Raw genomic sequence first — 16,880 nt, forward strand, 5'->3', positions numbered from 1 at the left:
CGGTGTATGTTTCACTTATTATGCATTAGGAGATCATCCTCAAATAAATAGTATGATATACACCTGTTTTATAAAAGAAATAAATTCCCTGTTTTCATAATCTTCAAATGAACTTTATTATACTCCTGGAAACTTGCAAAAGTTACTCCTGTTTTAAAAAAAAAATCTCCTACGGATGTATCAAATAATAGACCGATTTCCTTAATAAGTGTTCTCGGTAAAGTTATGGAAAGATGTGTATAATTATAAGCATATTTACAACTACCTACTTGAAAATAAGATTTTGACAGACAACCAGTCAGGATTTACACCTGGCGACTCGGCTATCAACCAATTATTATATTTGTTAAACGAATTTGGGAGGGCTTTAGACGAGACTAAGGAAATTCGGGTTATATTTTGTGATATTAGTAAAGCTTTTGATAGAGTTTGTCATAAAGGATTAATTCGTAAATTAGAAGCAAATGGTATAACAGGTCAGTTGCCTAGCTGGGTCAAAGACTATTTAAGTGCCAGGAAGCAACGACTGGTTACTAACTATAAAACGTCAGGATGGCGAGACATTAATACCGGTGCTCCTCAAGGACCAATCCTTGGTCCTTTCTTCTTTTTGCTATTTATAAATGATATTGTAACTGAAATTCATTCAGAAATAAAACTTTTTGCAGATGACACAAGTCTGTATCTTATAGTGGACAATCCAGTAACTGAAGCATTAAAGCTTAATAATGAAGATTTAAAAAAAAATCACTATTGGTCTGAGAATTGGTTGGTTAATTTTAATGCTAATAAAACTGAGAGCATGACCATATCCTAGAAACTTAAAAAACCAATTCATTCACAGCTTTTCATGAATAATTTCCCTTTAAACTCTGTAAATGAACACAAGCATTTTGGAGTGATACTGACAAACGACGGTATTTGGCACACACATATCGATATGATAGTAAAGAAAGCTTATTCCCGTTTAAATATACTAGTATCCTTGGAAAATTAAAATTAATTTTAAACAGAAAAAACTTTAGAACAACTCTATTTTTCTAATATAAGGCCAATTCTTGAATATGCCGATGTAGTGTGGGATACATCTACATTAATTTTAATTCATAAAATAGAAAGCGTCCAAATAGAGGCAGCAAGGATTGTGACTGGAGGAACACGGTTAGCATCAATTAATTTACTATATAAGGAAACGGGATGGGAAAAACTAAAGGATAGACGAGAGGCCCACAGACTTACATATTTGTACAAAATGACTAACAATATTACTCCAACTTATCTTAATAATATTTTAAATGAACGGTTCCGTAATATACATGAATATAATACGCGTAATGCTAATGCTTTTCAACCTATTGCAACAAGAATAACATTATACTCCAACTATTTCCGCTCCCCAACAGTGAAATCCCTGAACTCACAGACTATTGAACTACAAAATAGTCCGTCCCTTCTCGCCTTCAAAAAATATTTCAAAAGTAACCGTGACATTAAGCCTGTATTTAATTATTGTGGTTCCCTGTATTGTCAAATGTATCATGCAAGAATAAGCATGAACTAATTGTACTCAATAAACTCCTCTATGACAGAAACTTGATACAATCCCCAAAGTGTGTTTGTGGAGAAACAGAAACAACGGAACACTATTTATTAAAATGTAAAATATTCAATGTACCTCGTCAAAGACACGTACATAACCTAGAAATTCCTATCAGAATTTCAACTAATGCTTTACTTTTTGGCTCCGATAGATTAACAGTAGATCAAAATAAATTTATATTCAAAGCTGTGCAAAACTTTATTATGAATAGCAATCGATTTACATCCACAATCTAATAATTCTATTTATTCAGTCCTCCCTTATAAAGAAAAATCGTCCCTTTCTGTAATAACACTCTCAATTTTATAAACACCTTTACCCCCATCCCTTAGCTATTTTTATATATATAACAACTAATAATGAACTTTCTATTTACTATTGTATTCATTGACTGTATTTTGTTACGTACATATTCGTTTGCTATTCAGCATGTAAACATAGTTTCGTAATTTTATTTTTGAATTTAGGGAGACGGATTTACCGGTATATAAGAGCGCTGCTCTTGTTTCCTAATCCCAAGTATATTTCGTATTTATGTATTTACTCTTGTAGCTGTACATAACGAATTCTTTAATCAAATATGTTTACACTATACTTGAAATAGTTTTAATTCACGTTTAATTAAAATAGAAACAAAGAATACCTTAAAATGAATTAAGCTCCGAATTTGAGTTTCTACCATATTACTTACAAGTCAATACTGTTCCCACTCAGTCACAAACTTAAAACAAAATAGTACTGTTGCATATACTAACATTCCAGACAATGTCCAGAAATTCTATAGATACATTCAAGGATTTATATAGTAAGATATAAATCTTTGATATATTTAAAAGGGGTTTTATAAAAACGTTAAAAAAAGCTAGAATATCGTATCAACTGGGAGATATATACTCCATTTTCAGGCACTGTAATCTTCTGGGCATTTATTTTCTTTCAAACGTTGGCTAACAAAATATTGACCAACATAATTTTACAGAACAATATTTCAATATCATCAATAGATATAATCCCCAAAAATGAAGAATAGACGGACAATTTAAACTAAATAAAGAAAACACGTGTTGTCAGTGTGTTCCAACACATTAGATGCGGATTTAACGTCTCTGGTAAGAACGGATTTGATTGTGTATTTAAAAACCAAGCAAAGCTGAAAGGAAGACCCCACATATTGTGTATAAGAAATATGTTTTGGAAGACACTAATGAGACAATAAAAAAACATCAGTCTATAGAAAACAAGCAACACCAAGGCCAATAGAAATAAAAGACGAAGAGCAGACAACATTCCACAAAACACTACTTAGGAGAAAACTCAAGATTGAGAAAGAAAAAAAAAAAAACACAAAACAACTGGGGTTACTTAGATGACTTATGATAAACCCTAAAACATTACCAAATTTATAAACCATCGTTACTTATAAATTCTCTTTCCAGTTTTTATGACCGAACTCAGATGACCTGAAAGGGTCACCAGTTGCTTTTCCACTAGTGAAACCCGTCGCGATACTTCTGTTAAAATCCGCTGAGACATAACCAGTGATAAGGTATTATACATCATCTGATTCTTCATTGTAAAACTTCTTAGACATTACCAAATTTGTAAACTATCATTACATTTAAATTCTCTTAACGGTTTTTATGACAGAATGTGAAAATTTGAATCAAAAACAAATATTCAGGAAGAAGGAAAGATACGACCACTAGTTTAAGAGGGTACGACCACTAGTTTAAGAAGGTACGACCACTAGTTTAAGAAGGAACGACCACTAGTTTAAGAAGATACAACCACTAGTTTAAGAAGATACGACCACTAGTTTAAGAAGGTACGACCACTAGTTTAAAAAGGTAAAACCACTTGTTTAAGAAAGAGCATAGAAATAGATAAAATAATATAGAACATCACAGCATTCAACACATAAAAATTAAGCAAGTCCCTATATAAAAGATCTAGGGTTGAGCTCAAGTTCTCCGGAAGGTTAAGGAATTCCTGCTCCACCAGTGGCACCCGTCGTATTGCTCATTGCAAATAAACATCCAGTATTATGTCGCATTTGGTGATGTTATAAAATAAGAATACCACTTTACAAATTGCGTGTGTCCGCTGCGCTTTTCTGGATTTAACTTCATCAGGAACGCTAAAATCTAAACATTTGAAACCAGGGCTATAATAAATACGTAAAAAGGTTAGAAGCTGTATGACCATAAGAGGCCAAAAAGAATGCATTTAGGAGTTGGAAATTTTAGATTTATCAACGTGGAATAAATGAAGAAAATAGGATTGTGATTACGACAAGTGGAACATATCCGTGGTCTTCAGTGACACAGCTATCTTATAACGGTCAACCAAATCATAACTGCGGCCTTTACACTTTCTAGATCACTTCAACTATACAATTGCACACACTTTGTTTAGTATATTCCTTATAAGCAGAAACCCTTTATCAAGTAAATCATAATATAAAAAGATCGTATCAACTTTGAGATATACTCCATGTAGTTCTAGGTACGTACATGTGTATACATCTTTTCAGCAATTCTACTATAATATGCACGTATGTAAATCCATAGTTGAAGTTTTCTTGTAAGGGAATCTTGCGCCATTTGAGACACATCAAAATCATGTATAGATCTCATGATTATCAATACAAGGGAACAATATGCTGCATTTGATTGACCGACGTATTTGAGGACAATTAAATTGGCTTTGAATAGCTTTTAGTAACTGGGAATATTAAAGTACTCTTTGATTTTTTTTTTCTTTTTGTTATGATTTTTTTGTGTTTCATGTCGAATTGATGAGTCAAGCCCTTGCCAACTGTTTTTTAGGTTGTACCTTTGCACCACTGACAAAAGCTGGTTCGGGGATTATTGAGCGCTACAAAAATATTTAACCCCGTCACATTATATATGCGCCTGTCACAAGTCAGGAGCCTGTAATTCAGTGGTTGTCGTTGGTTGATGTCTGCTATATTTGTTTTTCATTTATTGTCTTTAGCAGAAATCATGCCGTTAGTTTTTTTTCTTTTGGTGACTCGTTTTACATTTTGTTGCATCTGGGCCTTTATAGCTTACATTTGCTCATTGTTGAAGACCTAACGGTGACCTATAGTAGTTTACATCCTCGTCATTTGGACTCGGTTGGATAGTTGTCTTATTGGTAATCATAACACATCTTCTTATTTTATTCATCTTTAAAAAAAAGCCTGACGAATAACTGGTTTGAGATTGATAAACTATAGTAAAAAAGTCGTCCTGTCATAATACTCGGAGTATATATTATTCATCAGTTCATGTAATATGAATTAAGTTCTCTTAAGAATCAATGCAAATATAATTTGATACAGTTTTTAAAAAGCAAAATATTAATCTATGACAGTCTTAATGTAAAAAGATAATCAGTGTTTTGTTGTTGGTTTTCATGATGTATAAGGTTGGGGTGTAGTACTTGGATAAGGAGGTGGTTGTTGACCAGTTGTTGGATATTGCGGCGAATTCTGGTATCCCTGTTGTGGAGCATTGTAACCGGCATTTGATGGAGGGTAATACGCAGGAGGAGCCACTGGGCCTGATGGGTATCCTGGATTGCTGTATCCTGAAGAATATTAAAAACTTACTGTTATATACAGAAAAATTGATACTAAAATCAATGTTGTTCCTTTGCTTTGGGTTTTGTCAAGTGCATGTAGGGATTTTTCATCATGAATTATTTCGCCATTTTCTTTCTTTTTCATAAAATTAATAAGAGTTTGTTTCCATTGCTTTGTGAGGCTGTTAAAGGTTTTCCCGTGTTTGAGGTGTATGTTTTCATATTTTCAAAGTTATGGCGTATTTATATTCTGATCACATAATTATAAGATGTGTACTACCGCATTTTCTCTTTTTCTACAAGTTTGTTTATCGATATTGTTATACAATCTGCCATATTCATACATTGTTTCTTGCCAAGTAATCTAACATATGTCTTGATGTGCGCCGTAAATACTTAAATGTTTTGTATTGTAGTTATTTTTCTGTGAGATTGTCGTAATTTATGACAGTAATTGTTATGTTTCTTTCCCCGATAAAGTTCATGATTATTCGTTAATTCCCTGCCACTGTAATCGCCAAAACAGATCTATGCAAGTTGATCTTCAGGTGTCAAAGCGTTCAGCTCAAACTGATACTAGGAAATATCTTGAACTTGCACTAAGATGCGAGCATTTGCTCCATCTTGAAGGCCTTAGTATGACTTTGAGATGAAGGACAGCAATGCAAGCGGTGTTCCTTTGCTTTTGGTTTTAAGAATTGTGTGTATGGATTTCGTCATAAATGAATACGAATGTCCCTTCTTTTCCATTCTGTTTACACATTTGTATTGATTTTCGCCATGAAAAGACAAAAATATTTCATGACAAATGCGAAAATCAAACATGAAAATACAATACAAGACTGATTAACTGAGTCCCCTACTACATAGCAGTTCTGATTTTCCATTGGAGCAAACAAACACCTTCAAATTGGCTTACCTCCCATTTGTTGAGACCCAGACTGTGTAATAACAGTGGAAGCTGGAGTTGGAGCTGTATATGTTGTTGTCCTTACATATGAACGTCTTCTACAAGCAATTCCAATGACAACACATACAGCAACAATGACGATAACTCCACCAACAGCGCCACCAATCGTTCCTCCATAATTGTAATCTTGTTGATAGAGATAAAACCGATGAAACTAATCATGTATATTTTTTCTAAAGCTTTCAGGGGAATAAAAGGTGGTATGAATATACTCATCGATTTATTGCAATAGTCTGCTGTCAGGCATACGATAATTGAATAGAGCTTATGGACCAATCAATTTTCGCATGTTGTCAAGACTCATCCTGTCATAGGAATCAAACCCATTTTTTGAAGACGCACTAGGATTTTGTAATAAAAACAAACTTTATTCTTGAAGAACATGATTTGTTTATTAGCTATTGTTGCTTTGAACTAGCTTTCCAGTAACTGCAAGTACTCTTAGATCGATACTTTTTGTCATTTGTCTTCGTTATTTGTTCCGTGCTTCGTGTCAATCTGATGAGTTAAGCCGTTTCCAACTGATTCTTACAATTTGTTCTTATGTTGTGATGTTACACAATTTTTTCAGACTAGAGGAGGGTTGAGCGCTCACAAACATGTTTGACCTTACCACTTTCTATATGTGCCTGTCCAAAGTCAGGAGCAATTCAGTGATATTGATGGTTGCTGTCCGTCATATTTGTTTTTCGTATATTATTTTGTCATAAATCATGCCACTGGTTTGTTCGATTGAATTGTTTCACATTTTATTATGTTGGGCCCTCTATAGCTGACTTTACGGTATGGGTTTTGCTCATTGTTGAAGGCCGCACGGTGACCTACAATTATTTAAATCCTCTTCATTTGGACTATGTTGTCATAGCAAGTAAATATTATGTGATAAGTCGCATTTGGTTTTGCCCCAAACACAAAAGAGGACGGAAGTGTTGCTGCGACAACTTGAACATATCCGTGACACACATATTCCATTGCGGTCCATCAAACCTTGATGATCTTTCTTTTTTGCGATGATTTTCAAAAATTTGCCCTGAAATCTTGTCGTAGATAACAAATTCAAGCAGATCATAAAAAAGATCAAAGCTTATGTTTCTTTTTTTCTTTCAAATTTTTTGCCTGTTGCTACCATCAGCTCGCAAAATGTATCATGATACTTAACTATGAACAATTTTTAACATTTTTGATTCGAGCGTCACTGATCAGTCTTTTGTAGACGAAACGCGCGTCTGGCGTATAAAATTGTAAGCCTGGTATCTATGGTGAGTTTATTGATATACGTGACTGCCAACGCCAATACCCACCTCACTCATTATATCAACTCAGCCAAGCGTTGGAAAATAATGTGCAAATGATACCACATGTCCGAATACATCATTTGATTTGATTCATGCCAAGTAGATACCCGCACATAGTAATTGCAATAGATACTGACTTTAATGTGACAGGCAATTGACCCAATTTATCGTATATATGTGAATGTTTTTTTGTTCAGTTTATGTCACTTTCTGTGAAATTTTAGCTCAATATACCAATGCATTGCTTCCAAAACCGATTTGAAGTATACAATACGAAGTTGAAAAACATTATGCGATTCTTTTGTTGGAGAGTAAATATGGTAGTAAAAATTTGATAATGTAAGTATATATATCATATCTACATGAATTTTTTCGTATATCGTTTGAATTATGTATCATACACTTTTCAATATTTATAGTATAATAAGAAATGTTCTATTTTAAATAAAAACTTACAAGAGTATGTCTTTACAGCAGTAACTTCTAAGGTTATCTGACCTTGATATGAACTTGAAGAAGACGTCGTTAGCATTATATCTACATAGTCGTCTTGATCTGCACACCATTTATATGTTGGATCACCATAACTTCTAGAGTATGTCTGAAGCAGATGAGATTTGATGTTTTTTTAAATTAAATTCAAGTATATTTCACAGGATCATATAGAGCATTACATGACACAAAATAAGGAATTACTGAGCAACATAAAACCCGCAGAGTTAGAAAACCCTTTTCCAAATGGCGCTGTCGTGGCACTCATGTAAGTACACATTCGAGGAAAAGAGGACGATATTATGGTTATGACTATTGGAACATAACCATATTCCATAGCGGTCAACCAACTCGTGATGGCGTCCATAAAATTTTCGAAGGGATGGACTTTAACTATACCTATTGGAAACCTTGATTTAATAGTTTCCTTGTAAACGAAACGCAAGCTCTGGAATATCGTATCATTTAGGAGATATATGATGGAGTGTTGCTACATAGAAATGGAAAGTTCACAATTGGGAAGTGGAAATCCTCCCTTTTTTCCTCAACCGACCTTTCTTGTCAATTTCTAAATGTAAGTCAAGATATGATGCAGACTTAACTTTATCTGTGATATCCTTTATTTCAAGTTCAATGGGATAGACACGTTCAAAAATGGTCTTCAAACTTTGAATAATTCACTTTCCGCTTTATATATATATATATGTGAACTAGCAACAAAATAAAACATCAATGGCATACGATACAGTTTGGACCCCGCGTTGAATTTTTTACTAAAATTTGCATAAATTGATATAAGAAGATGTGGTATGAGTGCCAATGAGACAACCATTCAAACGGGAAAACCAACGGTCTAATCTATATAAAAGCTGTTTTTCACCTTGTCAATTCATATATGTAATAAAATATATACCTTCATGTGCTATTTTTAGAGATAAATGAGGACGAAATTTCAGACATTTACTAAAAATTTCGGTTTCATGGACATTTATATCCTTTGGGCAGACATATCGAACATTTTTGTTTTAAAAGGAAAACACAAGCGGATTTTTGTAAAAACATTAGGAATATCTTCTTTATATAAGTGTACTCTTTTATGATTTGTGTAAAAATTCTTTGGAAATAATTCATTTTTATTAAATTTTCATTATTTTAGGAAAAACGGACATTTTGTGCTATATATCTATCTAATTTAAGAAAACATTCATCGGTTCGGTGATTTGTTCATAAAAATTGGTACAAATAATCTTCATTCATAATGAAGCCAAATGTCAGTTTTAAAAAGAGGGGTCCATGTACTCGTTTTCAAGCTAATGATTAAAATCAGTCGAAAAATGCATCTTTTCCCGATATGTCACAGTTTGACGTCGAGAAAAAATAACAATTTACGTTAGCAACGTCATTACCTCTCCTGTAACTGTATCGTATGCCCTTAACCCTTTGAGCGCCGAGACGTTGTTTTTTCACATTGTTACGTTGCCATACATATATGAATGACGTTACTATAAACGATACGTAACGTAACAACAACACATTACCTACAAGCACATGCACGTTATCCTCGTTAATCGATTAATTGGACATCTCATACATTCGGGGAAATCCAACATCCTCGGGACTTATCTTTTAATTTGAGTACACGTAGCGGACCTTGCGTATATTCAGTGATTTTTTTTTAATTTTTGGGTTGGAGATCGAAGTTTTTTTATTACATTTCTATTTCTTTTTCTAGAATACTATAAAAAAAAACACGACAATATGGAAATAGATAAAGGTTTTAATAATATGATAAATATTACAAACAATAAAGATATATTGAAGAAAATATAGCTCAATTAATGTATTTTGATATAAAGGATCATGCAAGATTTGATATCATCGAGGGATTCAAAAGACGAGCAGTGTTCTCATCTTCATAGTTGGCGCGGGTCTTTTTTTTTTTATAAAGCACCGTAGATGAAGAGTCCGACTTAACACTTTGTACTATACATTACCACAAAAATCGGGATACTAGTATATAGCATTTTAATGATTTATGATTTAACCATCAAAGTCTTAACTGATTGATCAATAAATCGAATGACAACTGCGTTTAGCGGCAAATATTTCATGAATATTCACAACAATAACTTATCTTTTTTCTGATAATGTATAATCTGAAATAAGTTTACTTTTGCATTACAATTGTGTGACTTATCCTTCATTGTTATTTGCCGATTTGGTTTTGAGGAATGTCACTTGTCTGACTAAACCAGTAGTAGTGAAATTTTAGCATCAATTTTGCTTCTTTTTATGTATAGCCTAAACTGATCTTCTATTTTTTTTTGTTTTCAAGTCAATATTTTACATGTCAAAGGAATGCGAAGTTCCATTAATTTCGCTAAATCTGTATTTTTTTATGCATTATTTAATGTCTTAATTTGATGTTTATCTGTGGTTCAAACTGTCTTGACCCTTTCATGAGTAAGCTGATTTTTACAGATGATATTTAAGTGTTATGAACACAATTATAGGTACAGGTTAAAGAAATCCTTTGCTGTGTAAAATACATGTCCGACTTTAATCAGTTTTGTCATGAAATGAGGCCTGTCCATAAAATTATTTTCTATTTCTTGTTGCGATCATTGGCATCGGAAATCTTATATAAGTCCCTTTTTCAATGGTGTGATATAGGCAGATGATGAGGAGAAACTATCTAATCTTAGAGACACACTCTTTTGGCAAGAGTTCATTTAGGAATTTCGGTAAAAATCGATATGGCCCAAAATGCTGTAACTATCTTTTTTTCATTGCTTCCTACTTTATGATGTAGTATCTATTTTTCAAAACTAGTACATGGTTAGTTTGAAGTACGAAATACAAGAGGTATTTTGGTATCAATAGTTATAATCATAATTACGGACGACGTTCTTTATTTTGACTGTGGTTGATTCTTTAAGTTTTTGAATTTGATTTGATACATGCACAAACATAATCACAAACTGGTTACTTCAAAAACCTTTCTCCAATTTTAAACAGAGATGCGGACTCGATGTAAATGAGACTTTAACTCCAGGACACAAACAACTAACAAAGATATATAGAGGTCAACTTACAGTCTTAAAAGATAGTCGGACATTATACAATATTTCAAACACCAAAAGGATAAGGTATACATAGTCTGTGAATGAATTATCAAAGACCACTAAAATTTGCTATCGGCATTCATTTCCTAAAATAAAATATAGCAGTCGGATATTAACGAACACAACCTCTTGGACAATAAAAGAAAACACTCAAATATTAACGAAAACAACGACTGGGACAATAAATAAACTCTGACATGAGTGAAAACATCCGCCGTTGACTGACACAGATAAATGGTGCCGGGTTGAAACAGTCCTCATATCCCATCCCTTGTTTAACGACAAAGTTAGATAGAAGAATGCACTTGTGGGCAGAATAGACGATTTTAGACGACCCTTTATTTTTCAGTTGAAAAATTTGAAATAAAACTCTTTTTACAAGAATGGACATTTTCAAATTACATGAATTAATCAACCCTTTCTTGTATGTTCTTAAAACTGAAAAAAATGCTTTGTTATATGCAATATTCAGGTTCCACCACAAGGAAAGCTTTTCACATAAAATTTTAAAAAAAACTACATGTATTGGACTAGATGATCACGATGAGGACGTGGTGCAGCGAATGTTCGCTCCCTCGAGATTTGGATTTTTGTAAGCCAAACGGAAACATTTCTTACAACACTGTGGTCTCGGAATTACAAGAAAGGCCCAATTATATTTTGTATACTTGTATCTCTTTTCCTTAGCTCTATTGATTATATCTTGATCTTTTTCATATATAGTCATACGTAGTAGTTAGATTAGAGTCTTGTTTAATATTTCCTACTAACAAAACAAAAAACAAAAACAAAAAAAGATTCAAAATGCTGACAATAGTTTAATAGTTTTAATGGACCAGATGGACTGAAAAAATCTACATGCTGTTAATAACTTCTGTATAAAAGTTCGTATATCAATTTTGTGTGTTGGATTTGAATTTTCAGTACTAGTATTAGCTTAACTTTTGCATAGAATCATGCACTGCCGTCCGTGTTTATATATCGTTTTTCATTAGTTACTGTGAAACAATTGTGGTTGTGAAAGTAAACAATTCATAATTTTCTTTTGGTACCAGTATAATTTTGAAAAAGTCCGTTATGATATGAAAGTCATGATATTAGGTATGGTTACAAATAGACACCTATAGCCACCAAAGACATCAGGACAAGGCTATAAACTACGGGTCGTCGTACTGCCTTTAACAATAGTTTTGTATATATGATCTCCCCCAGTTTTTGGTAGGGTTCGTGTTGCTCAGTCTTTAGTATTCTATTTTGTGTGTGTACTGTTAAATGTCTTTTGGTCAGTTTTCGTGTTTTGCCATGGCATTGTCAGTTTGTTTTCGACTTGTGAGTTTGACTATCCCTAAGGTATATTTCGTCTCTCTTTTATGTATGCAAGACTGTCCTTCATGTAATTCAATGTGAAACAGTTAGAGTGAGAAAGTTCACGACATGTTAAGCTTTTAGCATTGAAGGGTCGAAAAACAAACATGACAAACAAAGGGTTATAACGACAACCACTTGACCAAAGGCTTCTTCCAGGCTTTGGAAAAGTTCAGTATATTTTTGTAGGCGCTGATCCCCTCTTCTAACCTTGAACTGTCGGTGTCGTGTACCAGTATAACATTAGAACAAACAGCAAAAAATATTTGAAAAACGTTTGACTTGTCAGAATTGGACCAGCACAAAAAAAAACCTAACACAATGACAAAAGACAAAAAGTAAATAAAAAAATAAAGGATATGTTATTCAAAACACGATCTTAACTAAAAATAGAACATGTTTTCAAACATTGAATTGACAACAAAGTGGGACGCATGAACAATTAAGGCGGAGTATGAAAATTGTATGCCATGATCATCAAGTATTAGAATGATAAATAAAAAATTCAGGGTATGATTTGGCTTTTCGCAGAAATTGTTTTAAAAGACATTGTCGAAGTTATTAATAACTTTAATATTTTGGTATTTTTAATACTAATGAAGTCAACATATGTTTACACCAACAGCTAATGGGTAAGTTTCTCATGAAATATGTTGGGTAAAATAGTGCATTCAAAAACAGATATTCCAGAATTCGACCGACTTTATCTGCCGAGCTAGCCTCCAAAATTTGAAAAAAAACCAGTTTTTATTGAATATATTTTCAGAAATCAAACTGTGATATCAATTATCGAACGATTTGAAATCTGTAACACTTCACATTGTAAAAATCAGTAAAAATACAATGGTTTTATTACAAAACGTTACCAGTAATTTCAAGAACCTGCCACTATTATTACGCACAAACGTCACACACAGCACCAGTTTGATGACGTCATTCGGATAAACGTTACAATTTGAAAATAAAATAACAATTGTTTTTTTTAATGTCAACCATGTGAACTAATTCCACTAAGTAAATTTAATAAATAAAGGCATACAAAGTTTATAATTGGTACGGAAGCGTATTAGCGCCACACAACTTTTTTTTTTAATATTTCTTCCTATGTTTGCGTTATAACGCAAACATTTGCGAAATAACGCAAACCTTTGCGTTATAACGCAAACCTTTGCGATATAACGCAAACCTTTGCGATATAACGCAAACCTTTGCAAAATAACGCAAACCTTTGCGTTATAACGCAAACCTTTGCGATATAACGCAAACATTTGCGAAATAACGCAACCCTTTGCGTTATAACGCAAACCTTCGCGATATAACGCAAACCTTTGCGTTATAACGCAAACATTGCGAAATAACGCAAACCTTTTGCGTTATAACGCAAACCTTTGCGAAATAACGCAAACATCTTTTTTTATTTTATTTCTTATTTAAGATTCAAAGGAAGCAGCAGTTATAAATGGAGGTGGCTGCATACATTAAAATGTATCCTCCTTTGTACTCATAACAAAGAAAAATGCTTGAATATTTAGAACATATCATTGACTAATAATGAGTAGGATAATAGATATAAGAAGATGTGGTATGAATGGCAATGAGACAACTCTCCATCCAAGTCACAATTTCTAAAATCAAACCATTTAATATAGGTCAAAGTACGGACTTCAACACGGGGCCTTGGTTCACACCTAACAGCAAGCTATACAGGACCCCAAAAATTATATACATGATAATACATGTATATATATTACAAAGAAAATTGAGTAAATTGAAGTTGTATCGAAGAATATAAAAAATCAACCCTGCTAATATAGCTATAGCCATATATAAATATACTTCAAAAGTAAGCTCTCGTTTGAGGATTGTGTAAGTTTGGTTAGATCCATTGACCAAACAAGCTACCTTTTTGCAATAAAAATGAAGATGTTTTATTAATAAAAATTATGTTCTCTACATTTAAATTGCTACCCAAGTATCTTAAAGTTACTTCACTAGGTTGAAATGAAAATTCCATGAATTTCTATCAAAGAATCTTAATCATATTCTGAGATTTAAAAAAAATCTTGCATCAAAATTTTAAAAAAAATGTTTCTTTATTAATAATTCATGTTAAAGCAGAAAGATCATTTTGTCTATTTGACTTGAAAGACTTGAAAGTTTTACAAATGTATGACATTAGTTTTGCTCTTTCAATTAAAATATGCCTATACCATATCTATTTTCTTGTTAAATTATATACTTTTCTGATGCACAAATCATTCTTAATTTATGTATTATTGCACTTCAAGTATTCTATTATTCCTATACATATTTATTATAATGAGTTGCCCTTGTATTATTGTTCTTTTCCTATCTACTAGTAAATCACAACCGAAATTAATGACAGACGGACAAATATACAAAACTTAATGAATAATTGAAATCAAGATGTTTGCGTTATAACGCAAATGTTTGCGTTATATCGCAAAGGTTTGCGTTATAACGCAAAGGTTTGCGTTATTTCGCAAAGGTTTGCGTTATATATCGCAAAGGTTTGCGTTATATCGCAAAGGTTTGCGTTTAAAGGTTTGCGTTATAACGCAAATGTTTGCGTTATAACGCAAACATAGGAAGAAATATTTAAAAAAAAGTTGTGCGGCGCTAATACGCTTCCGTAAATTGGAGTATAGCTTGTGTAAAAATTTGCACGTTACCTCTAACAAAATTGTTTTCAACTAGGAAAATTCAATATATATTTGTGACTTTTATGGTTATTCTTGTATAACAGAACAAAGTCAGTTATTTTTCGTCAAGCCTATTGTGATTTCGGCAGTAAAATTATGTTTTTTATATACATTTTTAATGGTTTGTGGGTTCTGCTAAAAAGCGACAAAAATGTCGTTTTGGCGTGCTAGCGGTAAACGACAAAAATGTCGTTTTGGCGCCGAAAGGGTTAAGAGGACTTAAAAGATATGACATAAGACAACCACTGTTGAGATTTTTGACAGGCACAAGAATATATGGCGGGGTTAAACTTGCATTAAGGGATCAGAACCTTCTTACTTTTAATATCGATTAGTGGACTAACAACAGGTGCATAAAAGAACATACAATAAAATTAAGTACTGGAAAAGCTCTTTATATGTTTTATTGGGATCGTAAAATCATGTATGTGAGGTTGTTAATGATCGAATGGAAATTTGCACACAACTCTTCAATGTAGGCAAAGGTCATCATGCATCATACCTTTTCTAGATAGGTGGCAAGACTTCCGCTGTAATATTTCAGAGTAACTCCTGAATCTACAATATTCCACGTTGTTGCCTTTACGCATATTTCATACTGGTCCAATGGATTATCCGAATCATAACCATGGAAAGAAACCTTACAACCGCTAAAGTGATCATAACCGCTCCAAGACAATTGGTACGAGTGGTCCTCAGTCGCATCATTAACGGTAAAACAATCACCAAAGTGAACTGAAATATAGAATATAACCCTTTTTAATGTTTTTTTATCAAATGATTTCGAACACTAGTGACATTATATATAAATTAAAAGTTTTCATCGTGTATTACGTTACGTTAAGGGCTATATTTCATTTTTGCAAAATCAACAATATAATTCACCATAGAAATGAAGATATCTAGTATGACAATGAGCTGACAAAAGAACCAGAAAGAGAACATCTACGTGTGCTTTACATTTCTGCAAATTTTACATGTCTAATAGATATAAGAAGATGTGGTATGAGTGCCAATGAGACAACTCTCCGTCCAAGTCAAAATTTATAAAAGTAAACCATTATAGGTCAAAGTACGGTCTTCAACACGGAGCTAAGTTTCTTTTGAGTCGATTTGTATATTTACTTAAAAGAAACATGAGCATAAAAGGTCAGATTACATCAATACTAAAAAAATGATATTTTGATTTTAAATGTTAAATAAACATTTATGTAACTTTTTAGGTATTATGCTTCAAACTAAAATAACTAATTTAAGAAAAACTTGTCGTGCGCGCATTGAAATTATGACCATACGTTAGCAGTATTAAGGACAATTGAAATATAAATAAAGGTTTTAACCAAAGGTAAAGTTATTGTTAAAGGTGCATGTTTGCATGTTATTGTATATTTATTACGAATTTTTGTTTTATAAATATAGTATGATTTCATTTGTTTTACTGCATATCTTTACAAATGATTATTCGCAAATCCCTATGCGAGTAAATCGTGATGTGCCTAGTATTAGGTTTCTTGTTAGAAATTTCGGTAACATAAAATTGAGTTTGGAAATGGGGAATGTGTCAAAGAGACAACAACCTGACTAAAGAGCAGAAAACAGCCCAAGGCCACCAATGGGTCTTCAACACAACGAGAAAATCCCGCGACCGGAGGTGGGTTTCAGCTGGCCCCTTAAAAAATGTGTACTAGTTCAGTGAAAATTATACATATCAGATTAACTTAG

General features: G+C 32.8%; 1 protein-coding gene across 1 annotated transcript; it reads right to left on the reverse strand.

Moving 5' to 3' along the window:
- Window positions 1-4,857: 4,857 nt before the first annotated feature.
- On the reverse strand, window positions 4,858-15,872 carry LOC127734491 (protein shisa-5-like). The gene is made up of 4 exons (XM_052244394.1): window positions 15,661-15,872; window positions 7,910-8,054; window positions 6,108-6,284; window positions 4,858-5,194 (listed from the first exon to the last, which is right to left on the reverse strand). The coding sequence occupies exons 2-4, from the start codon at window positions 7,983-7,985 to the stop codon at window positions 5,019-5,021; spliced, it is 429 nt and encodes a 142-aa protein (XP_052100354.1). The 5' UTR covers window positions 7,986-8,054; window positions 15,661-15,872; the 3' UTR covers window positions 4,858-5,018.
- Window positions 15,873-16,880: the final 1,008 nt, after the last annotated feature.

Source organism: Mytilus californianus, unplaced genomic scaffold, assembly GCF_021869535.1.
Source record: "Mytilus californianus isolate M0D057914Y unplaced genomic scaffold, xbMytCali1.0.p SCAF_3, whole genome shotgun sequence".
Lineage (NCBI taxonomy): Eukaryota > Metazoa > Mollusca > Bivalvia > Mytilida > Mytilidae > Mytilus > Mytilus californianus.

What these genes read in the sequence shown, in the direction of transcription:
- LOC127734491 (XM_052244394.1), bottom strand. Translation starts at nt 7,985, where the DNA reads ATGCTAACGACGTCTTCTTCAAGTTCATATCAAGGTCAGATAACCTTA. An exon ending in TGCTGTAAAGACATACTCTT is followed by an intron (nt 6,285 to 7,909) that starts GTAAGTTTTTAT and finishes TCTATCAACAAG; the next exon opens with ATTACAATTATGGAGGAACG. An exon ending in TGGGTCTCAACAAATGGGAG is followed by an intron (nt 5,195 to 6,107) that starts GTAAGCCAATTT and finishes AATATTCTTCAG; the next exon opens with GATACAGCAATCCAGGATAC.